General features: G+C 37.6%; 1 protein-coding gene across 1 annotated transcript; it reads right to left on the reverse strand.

The window, feature by feature from the left end:
• Positions 1-8,643: 8,643 nt before the first annotated feature.
• On the reverse strand, positions 8,644-9,606 carry LOC127135544 (U11/U12 small nuclear ribonucleoprotein 31 kDa protein). Its single transcript, XM_051062208.1, has one exon. It carries the CDS (start codon positions 9,475-9,477, stop codon positions 8,644-8,646), a length of 834 nt encoding a protein of 277 aa, XP_050918165.1. The 5' UTR covers positions 9,478-9,606.
• Between the last annotated feature and the right edge of the window lie 943 nt (positions 9,607-10,549).

The raw sequence follows: 10,549 nt of genomic DNA on the forward strand, positions 1-10,549 counted from the left end.
TTTAAAAGAATATACATTTCAAATTCTGAGTTGTCACAAAAAAAATTCTATCAATGAAAGCCCTAATCGTCACCAAAAATATATATTATATTTTATATTTCAAAGAATTAAAATTTCAAATTCTGAATTTATTACCATCAATTACATCTAAAATTATTAGATTACTTTTCACAATATAAATTCATAATTTAAAAAAAAACATAAAATACTTTTAAAATACTGACTTAAATTTATTTATTATCTTCTATTTGCTAAAATTATATTTTTTACTCTCAATTTTAAAAACTAATATTTTGGTTCGCTAGTGAACCAACGCTGCATTATTGTTTAGTTTTCAAAACTTTACTTTCATTAGAGAGGTATTCATTTTTTTCAAAATTATTTTACCAAACAAAATTTATCTAAAAAAAACATCATTTTACTTTTTCAATATCAATTTTTTCAGAATGCCATTAAATAATTAAAACTTCTTCAAGTCATTATTCTCCTATACATTTATGACAATTTATAAAACCTTAAACTATCTTTATTTTAGGATGGAATGAGTAGCAATCAATAGACATTATGAACTAATAAAATATATCAGTTTTTATAATTAATTTTTTTTTTTATTTATTTGTATTAAAATATTACAAATATATTAAAACAAACTTTTAGAATTTTTTTTCAAATAACCATTATTTCAAAAATATTCCAAAATAAACAATTATTCAAAATATTACCAAAATAATCAGGTTTGATAGAGGATGCGGCAGTGAAATTGACTACCCCAATGCATGAAGAGGAGGCGCCAATAGCATTGACGCATGCATTAGACTCCTCGTGAGGAGGCGCCAATGCTAGTGGCGCCTACATTGGCCTCATGAGGAGGCGCCAATGTTAGTGGCGCCTATGTATGTTTGATTGGTGTATGCGCCAATTCATCTGGCGCATACACCCCTGCTATTTTTTTTAATTATTAATATTTAATTTTTATTATTTAATAAAAAGAATAGTAATGAAAAAAAAATTCATTGATGATGTAATAATTGGTTACATTGGACTGACAATAAACTAATGACCCGTCCGATTATAACGTCCCCCTGTTCCACATCCCGGTGCGTTAGTTTATCTCCTAGGTCTTCCACGATTTTCTTGAGGTGTTTGGGGTCTTTGTGCTGACCTGATCGAGCGATGGTTGGTTGGAAGGTCCAACGGAAGTTCCAGCGGTATTTGATAGATGTGTCATCATTTGCTCCCAATATCCGGAGGGGCTCTGGCCAACGCGCTTCCGTAATGGAGTTCGGTGCCCATGTCATCGTAGTTAGGGCGTTGTGGTTGAGTGAATTGGGGACGATATAGTTGCCCAAATTGGGTCATTGAGTCGTTTTGGAAACAAAGCAATGGTTTCTGGGGCGACTATAGTTAAACAATGGTTGGGTGTTATTGATGGGGGGCTACGATGAAGTGACCCATATGAATCATCTGGGCTATAGACAGTTGTGGTTGCGGGGTTTGATTCTTGGTTTTGTGTTTGAGTGAGAGGTATGAATGGATTGCGACGTTGGATGGTTGGTTGTTGGGTGGTTGGCATGAACGGGTTGCGATGTTGGGTGTTTGGTTGTTGTGTGTATGTGGTTGGTTGATGTTGTATGGTTGGTTGTTGGGTTTGGGTGGGTTCACATTGGTGTTGGGTGGTGAATTGTTGTGGGGCATACGATGACGAAGCATGTTGGCGTGGATCCATCAAATACCGCGGCTCAGATACAAATTGTTGAGTTGTTACCGATCTAAACCATGCCATATATTTTGTTGAGTCGGTCTTGCACCATGGATATCTGGTTCGTTCAAGATGTGTTGTCTTTGATTCCTCTATGGACGACACATGTCTTTTGCAAAGTCTCTCCAATCAGAATAATCCCATTGTGCATCAACCCTTTTTTGATGTCAATTCCCCAAACACGTGGGAGATTCTGGAATCTGTTGTAGCATTCAGAACTGCAGTTTGACCCGGTCACTCTGGTGCATTTCCACCATAGTGAATCGGATAACCGGTGTCTTCGTTGTCCAAACTGCAGCATCGTCATGGTTCACATCATGATCCAGACCCAGATATGGCCTCCAGACAAACTGTAAAACAATACGAAACGATTAGATGGAAAATAATTTGAGAAGTATTTTTAAATTAAAATATAGTTGGGTAGGATTATTACATCGTCATGTCCAATGTGGTCCAATAGATTTCGATAGACTACAATAGCGTGTTTCAGACACCTGTTGTAGTTCATTCCCCTTACTGACCACCTAAGATAAAAAAGAAGTGAAAAATATTATTTACTATTAATTATAATATAAAATATAATTAACTAAATGGTGAATGGTAAAGTGTTAGACTTACTTGGTTGCAAACGGGAACACGAATGGGCGCTCATTTATCGGGGCGAGCGACGACATTCTTGACCAACCCCAAGCTTGAAGCAAATACGCACATGAAAAAAAATATAGGTATTCTTTTTTGTAGTTCTATACATTGCACTATATAGATGGGCCAATACAGCTGAACCCTAACTATAAGTGTTTACCTTATTAATGTTGCGTAATAAAGGTAAATACATTATATTTACAAAATTACCTGTACTTTCTGGAAACAAAAAATTATCAAATAAAATCATAATATAACACCAAGCTTTTATTATTTTCTCATACTCGGTTGAATCGTCGGGAATTACTATACTGGCATAATATTGTTTAAGGTATTTTAAACTTATACCTTGCCCCCTTGCTTGACCGGACGTGTCTCCCTCAGTTTCGTCGTCTAGCAAATGGGCACCCAATAATTCATTGCAGATATTGTTGTCTTGGTTAACTCGATCATTCACTGCCTTTCCATCTATACGGAGACCCAACAACATGTACACGTCCTCAAGTGTGACGGTACACTCACCAATCGGAAGGTGAAATGTGTGGGTCTCGGGTCTCCACCTCTCCAACAAAGTTAGAATGAACTTGTAGTCCACCGAGTACGAAACAATGTTGAGTAGATTTCCAAATCCACATCCTCTAATATATGGTTCTATTAAAGGATCGTGGGGTACATATTCATGTACACGACATCTAAACCGCTTCGGATCCTAATAATAAAAAAGTAAGAAAATGCAATTAGAAGAAGAAATACATAATCAACAAGCACAACTCTATAAGAAGTAAGAAAAACATAGATAACAAAGGTATAAGACTAAAAATAGAAAAAGTAAAAAGAGAGAGATGACATACAAATGCCGATATATTCTCGAGCGTGCCTCTATGTTCATCGCCCATAGTCAACAAAGACATGATTTGATTTTGCAAAGCTTGAGTGTGGTAGAGGAAACAAGTGTGGTAGAAGAATATAATTGAGTATTGATGAAGATGATTTGATATTGTTGATATGAGAGGCTATTTATAGATGAATGAGTGAGTAGGTTTGCAACCTAAGATGAATGTGATTGGTTGCATGGAATGGCAAGAGAAGACAAGGGAATGACAAACTTCAGAAAGCATGTGAGAGATAGCATGTAAGGGAAGATGCGCCATTCCTCTTGGCGCCTACATGTGATTCTTCACATGCAAGGAAGAGGCTCCCTTCCTCTTGGCGCCTTAGTGTAGGGCAATGGGAAGGGGCGCCCTTCCTAGTGGCGCATAAGACCAATTTTTGTGAAGAGGCACCCATCCTTTTGGCGCCCCAGTTACTTTATGGCGCCTAGGGAATGGGCGCCTAGGTGGGAATCTCAGGGCTCAGGCGCATGTGTGTTCTTGTCACTCTTTTCTCTGCATGGTTGATTCTTTCTACTACATGCATGGTCAAGTTTGTACAAACAATGACCAAGTTATCAATGCAACGACCAAGTTAGCAATGAAACATTATTTATGTTGTGTGGATGAACAACTTAGCAATGCATTCAATTCCCTTAAAGATATCTACATATTTAATATTTCAACAAAATGTCTTCCACACAACATTACATGATCAGTGCCCATGTCGAAGGTGAAATATTTGATCATCAGTTGTTCGGTTTTGTTTTCGAAACACAGAGGTAACTCGGTTTACAATAAATCGACGATCAAATTTTTCACATCTGAAACAAAGAATAGAAAAGAAATTGCAATGCAGTAATGTGGGCCAAATCATCTATAAAAATCCGGTTTGGTTTGTAGAAAACCAGGTTAAATTTTATCAGAAGAAGATTCGAGATGATGATGATATTCAGCATATGTTTGTCAGTCACGAACAATCTGGTTACAACGATATAGAGTTGTATATATTACCACATCAACAACAGGTGTCTCTGTACATTGATCAGTCACAAGTGTTTTGTGAGACTGATGACGAACAAGCTGAGGTGAATGTTCTAGATGACAAAGAAGAAGAATCTGAGATCATGGTTGATTCGATGGTGAACGCTGAAGAGGAAGAGGAGCCAATACCAACAAGTTATGTATACTGCCCACCCCAACAGATGACAAGGTTAAATTTGGGTTCAGATGAACCTTTAGCAGATGTATGGTACAATCCTTACGTGCAGATGCAAGGATCTTTGAAACAAGGAGACACATTTCGCACAAAAGAGGAATGTGTAAGAGCCATTAAGAAATTCCACATGCAACTATCAGCTGATTTCAGAGTTGACAGAACTGACGCATCGAGGTATAAAGTTTATTGTCCGAATGAGCACTGCCTTTTTATGTTGTCAGCTTCGTACCGGAAGAGGAGCGAGTCTTGGGAGATTGGATCAATGGGTCCAGATCACACATGCATGCTGACAAACCCAATCCAGGATCATCGTAAATTAAGCTCTCAGCTAATATGTGATGAAATATTATCTGTTATTAGCGACAATCCATCATTAAAGGTGAGTACAATAATCTCGCATATTAGGGCAGAGTACGAGTACACTCCATCATATAGGAAGGCATGGATAGCTAGGACAAAATCTATTGAAAAAGTGTTTGGCAATTGGGAGGAGTCTTACAAACAACTTCCAAAATACTTGTTGGCTCTAAAACAATATGCTCCCGGGACAATTGTCAAGCTGGAAACAAATTGTCCGCCTATACACCAGATGGTACGTGTGCTGTTGGAAATAAAATATTTCACCGTCTATTCTGGGTGTATCAACCAGGTATCATAGGTTTTTCTTTCTGTAAACCAATTATACAAACTGATGGTACATGGTTGTACGGAAAATACAAAGGAACGTTACTGATGGTAGTGGCACAAGATGGGAACATCAATATTTTTTCAATCGTCTTTGCCCTAGTTGAAGGGGAGACTGCTGAGGGATGAAGTTTTTTCCTAAGAAATCTCTGATTGCACGTTGCACCTCAGCCTAACTTATGTTTGATCTCCGACAGACACCCTTCAATCATCAGTGCATATAATAACATTGACAACGGCTGGCAAAATCCTCCTTCGACGCATGTGTTATGTAATAGACATATTGCTCAGAATTTCATGCGGGAAATCAAAGATAAGACGTTGCGGAAGAAGGTTGTCAATGCAGGTTACGCATTATCAGAACCTTCTTTCAAACACTACCGCAAGGAAATAAGATTGTCAAACGAAGATGCGGTACGGTGGATCCATGGTATTCCTTTGGAGAAGTGGACTAGGGCATACGACAACGGTCAACGTTGGGGCCACATGACAACAAATCTTGTGGAATCAATGAACTCTGTCTTCAAAGGCATCCGTAACCTACCAATAATCGCTTTGGTGCATGCTACATATTTCAGGCTAAGGGCGTTGTTTGAAACCAGACGCTTAAAATGGAGTTCAGTGTTGCAATCTGGACAGTTGTTCAGTGATGCTTCGATGAAATTCATCAGACATGAAGCTGCCAAAGCAAACACACATGTGGTTACGGTCTTTGACCGAAGTAAAGGTTGGTTTAGTGTTGTCGAGTCCATGGATCACAATGAGGGCATGCCGATGGGACAGTACAGAGTCGAACTAGATAGAGGTTAGTGCGACTGCAGAAAGTTCCAAGCCTTTCGTACCCCCGCTCCCATGTCCTTGCGGCATGCTCAAAGGTTCGAAGGGATCCATCATACTTGTTATCTGAAGTTTACAAAATCGTCAGTCTTTCAAATGTTTATAAAATTAGTTTTTTCGTAGTGGCAAAAGAGGATTATTGGCCAGAATATCAAGGGGACATCGTCTGGCACAACGAAGTTATGCGAAGGAAGAAAAAGGGTCGCCCAAACAGCATCCGAATTCGAACCGAAATGGATACGGCGAACAAAATGGTTAGACTATGTAGTTCATGCCGTCAACTAGGTCACAATCGTAATAACTGTCCTAGTGTTAGAATGAGCACAACCAGATAAATTTACATGTACCTCTATTGCAATATATGAAAAATTAAATTTATTTCATATTAGACGTCTGTCACGAAAGTACCATTGCATAAACAGTAACACATATAATTATAACAAATACAAGAACTATGCAATTACAACCAGCAAAACAATTTTGAACATGTAATGCATCATCCTACGAGCGTCTTGGTCTGTCTTAATATCCACCAATTCGCGTAATTCTCCGTGTTGGTTGAACGTGGACACAAGCCATTGTATTCTTCTAATCCGTTCACCCTCTCCAATTTCTCCCTCTAACCAACTGTACAACGTCCGATTAAGACGTTCAAACATATTTGTGTTCCAAAGTCGAATCTGTACCGGAGCCGCAACGGCAGAAAATATTACATCAGCACTTTGTTTTTGAATGTATGCAGACATTGTTGAAACAGGGAAAATTGAAATTGATGGTGGTTGAATTGTATTAGGAGATGAGTTTGAGTGAAAAATATTGCATCCAATGCGTGGTATTTATAGAGACGGACAAAACATGTGGGCGCTTGAGGGATTGACGCCCACATGACCATCACATGCAGCCAGATGAATTAGCGCCCACACAACCAAATGCACCTAGGCGCCACTAGCATTGACGCCTCCTCATGAGGCCCAATGCAGGCGCCACTAGTATTGGCGCCTCCTCATGAGGAGCGCAATGCATGCGCCAATGCTAGTGGCGCCTCCTCGTGAGGAGCGCAATGCATGCGCCAATGCTATTGACGCCTCCTCTTTATGCATTGGGGGTGCCCCAGTTCATCTGACGCATCCTCTACCAAACCTGGTTATTTTGATAATTTTTTTAAATAATTAGTTATTTTGAAAAAAAATAAAAATAATTATTATTTTGAAAAAAAATTCCAAACTTTTACCTACTTCCTCTTCAAGAACACCCATATTAATCCTATTTGAATCTGCTCAAACTTCAACAAAATTCAAGAAACCGATATCCTGAATTTCACAAAACTCCCAATATCTTTATATCTGAGTACAATTATCGTACTATGTAATCAAGCTTCATGTTAATCCTATTCATAGAGGATATGAACTCTACTATTTTCATTAACTTGTGCCATAAGACAATGATTCAATTAGTAAAAAATATGAGCATACAAAAGTATATAGACAATCATGAATATGGTATCTATCGGTTATATATAACTGTCAACTGAATATGGTTTCAGAGTTATAGATATATCCAAAACCAACAATGCTTAAAACCAACAGTACAACAGTAACAATTGACCCCAAACTCCATATAATATAACTATACTTAATCCGATTCAAAGCCATAATTCAGAAAGAAAGGAAATAGCATAACAATAACCAATTTCTTTTTCTACATATCATTACAATGACATTCAAGATTAGCCCATGGTTCAAAAAGTTACAGAATAATTAAACCTATAATTTAAAGCCTAGTGTCGAGGGTGAGGCACAAATTGGTATTATTCTCCAGCTCAGCCAAGTGATTATGCATGAAAAGGATACCACATTTTCTCTGGGAGAAGCAATTTAAGCATTCTAAGAGAAACTTGAGAAATACTCATCAATCTGCATAAAAATGCTCAGTAGACATCAAAGAGTAAAGGTAATCAGAAGAACTGTTACCCATGGTTTTAAACTGCTTTCCACAAGAACGGCGACAGTAATTGTGACTACAAGTCTACAACCTATGCTTTTCAAGATCTCAACAACCACATCAAATCCAGCTATATCTGACTACAATATTCTACATATCAAATATCATAACATAACCACCACAACTGTAATTAAAAACCTTACTTATATGATAACAAGATGTGCATAAAGTAAACCAGGGTGTTACAATTTGATTACATTACATGTTTTAACTGAACCAAAATAAAAAACATAACGAACAGGCTTTTCCTTTCTGTTTTACAGGTAAACCGAATGCTAAATTAAGCCGATAAATAAGAGACTCGTCTGTCATCATTCATTAACTATGAAAATATGGAATACACAAAAATGCTCATCACCAATTCACCACCACTATCACTAATTACTACCACAATAACTAATAACTAACATGTGCTTGTGATCAAAACCATAAACACATCCAACCAAGCCAACAACATATAAACAATTTCATCAATTACACCATATCTTGATAAAAACAAAAAATTGCCATTTAGATCTATGAAACACTGGCACATATATAGACACGACACACAGGACTAGTTGAATAATGCGGTAATGCGGAATACCAAACACACACCTTCAATCTGAAGTGTCAATGCTACATAGTCATGATCAATCATCATCATCATGATCACTCTCATCACTGAAATACCCAGCTTTCTTCCCTTTCTTCTTCGTCTTGTTGTTGTCCAAACCCTCATCATCATTTCTGTTTCTCCCCAGCAACCTTTCACCCGCTTCATCATCCACAACAGAAGCCCAATTATCGTCAAACTGCTCCGCAGCAATCTGACCACCCTCCTCCTCCTCCTCATCACCTTCCTCCTCCCCATCCCTATCCCTCAGCCCACTAAATCCCCGTCGCGGCTTCTTAGGCTGAGGCCGCGGCCTCGGCCCCAACTGATTCTTAGGACACTCATACGACAAATGACCATGCCCCCCACACTCATAACACAAAGCAGTCTCAGTATTGTACACGCGCTTCCGAATAAACTCCGGAGCACGTCCATTATCAGCAGCAATAGAAGCAGTTAGAGTCCTTCCATTGAGAATCTTCTTATTCATCTCCGCCACGGCGCGTTGGGCGTCATTACGAGAAACGAATTGGACAAACGCGACACCGCGGCTTAGGCGCGTGTGACGGTCTTTGAGAACGGTTACACGCGCGATGCGGCCGAAAGTAGAGAAGAGCGTATGGAGATCGGAGTTTGTTAGGGAGTAATCTAGATTAGAAACGTATAGCGTCGATTTTGATGGTGCTAAGGGTTCACCTGTTCCTCCTATTGATGATCCTTTGTTGTTCGGTTTTGATTGGGGTTGATTACTGGATGTGGTGCCGGTGGTGGTGTTGGGGGTTGAGGACGAAGCGCAGTAGCGGTAGTAGAAAACGTCGTCGTCTTCATCGCTGTCGCTGTGTTTTCGTTTGTGTTTCTTCTTGCTTGACATTTTTTTCGGTTCAGGTTTTTTGTTTCCGGCAACGGCGTTCGGTTTCCGGCGACGGAATTAGTTCTCCGATGCTTCTTTAATCTATAGAGGAAATCTGAGAGTGGAGAGATTCTATAATGCGTTTGAGAAACCCTAGAGAAGTGAAGCGAAACTCCAAGCGGATCTGGACATGGATCCGGATATTTTGGATTGGTTTTATATATGGTTTTATCCATTCTTATTTTTTTATAAGCAGTACTATCCATATGTAAATGGACAACTTGCTCACCGCCAGAGTACTTGTAAAGATAGCATAAAACTAAAAATTATTATGTTTTAATATTTTTTTATTTAATTGGTCAGCCACCCATCTGCATATATAAATTTTAATAATTTTTTGTTAGTATGATGCTAGATTTTTTAAGACAAAAATTTCTAGTTCGTTAGATATACAATTTTATTATATTATTTTAGATTATATTTTAATATCTTAAGATAAATAGAGTTATTGAAATTTAGCAAAAATAGAATAGAGTGAAATAGAAATTTTATTACTTTATTATTTGAATAATTAGCGATAAAAACAAAGTAAGTTTTTGATTCTGCTCATATAAAAGAGAAACAATACTGATGGAAAGTGATGAAAATTTTCATTCTGCTCATATTAAAGGGAACAATACTCGTAGAAAGTGATCAATACTAGTAGAAAGTGATGTAATTTTTTATTCCTCATATCTAAGGGAAACAATGCTAATGAAAAGTGATGAAATGAAATAAAATAGAATAATAAAATTTTATTATACTGGATCTGATTTTAATTAACTCAAACAATGTAATCTTATTCTATTTCATCTCATATCACTTCATATCATCTCATTGCATCAATTTAAGCAAAACCTTAGTCTAATAACTTCAGTTTCACAACATTTAAAAACTCTTATGTAGAATTTGTCCAGAATTGAAGAGGACTCATCTCTTACTAGAAACTCAACAATTAATTTGTTTTCAAAAGTAATGCTTTATTTATACGCTTAGATTATGTTTGGACATCTTAAAATGAAGATATAAGAATAAAAATGAACATAGTGAATCA

This window comes from Lathyrus oleraceus, chromosome 4 (genome assembly GCF_024323335.1).
Source record: "Lathyrus oleraceus cultivar Zhongwan6 chromosome 4, CAAS_Psat_ZW6_1.0, whole genome shotgun sequence".
Classification (NCBI taxonomy): Eukaryota; Viridiplantae; Streptophyta; class Magnoliopsida; order Fabales; family Fabaceae; genus Lathyrus; species Lathyrus oleraceus.

What these genes read in the sequence shown, in the direction of transcription:
- LOC127135544 (XM_051062208.1), bottom strand. Translation starts at nt 9,477, where the DNA reads ATGTCAAGCAAGAAGAAACACAAACGAAAACACAGCGACAGCGATGAA.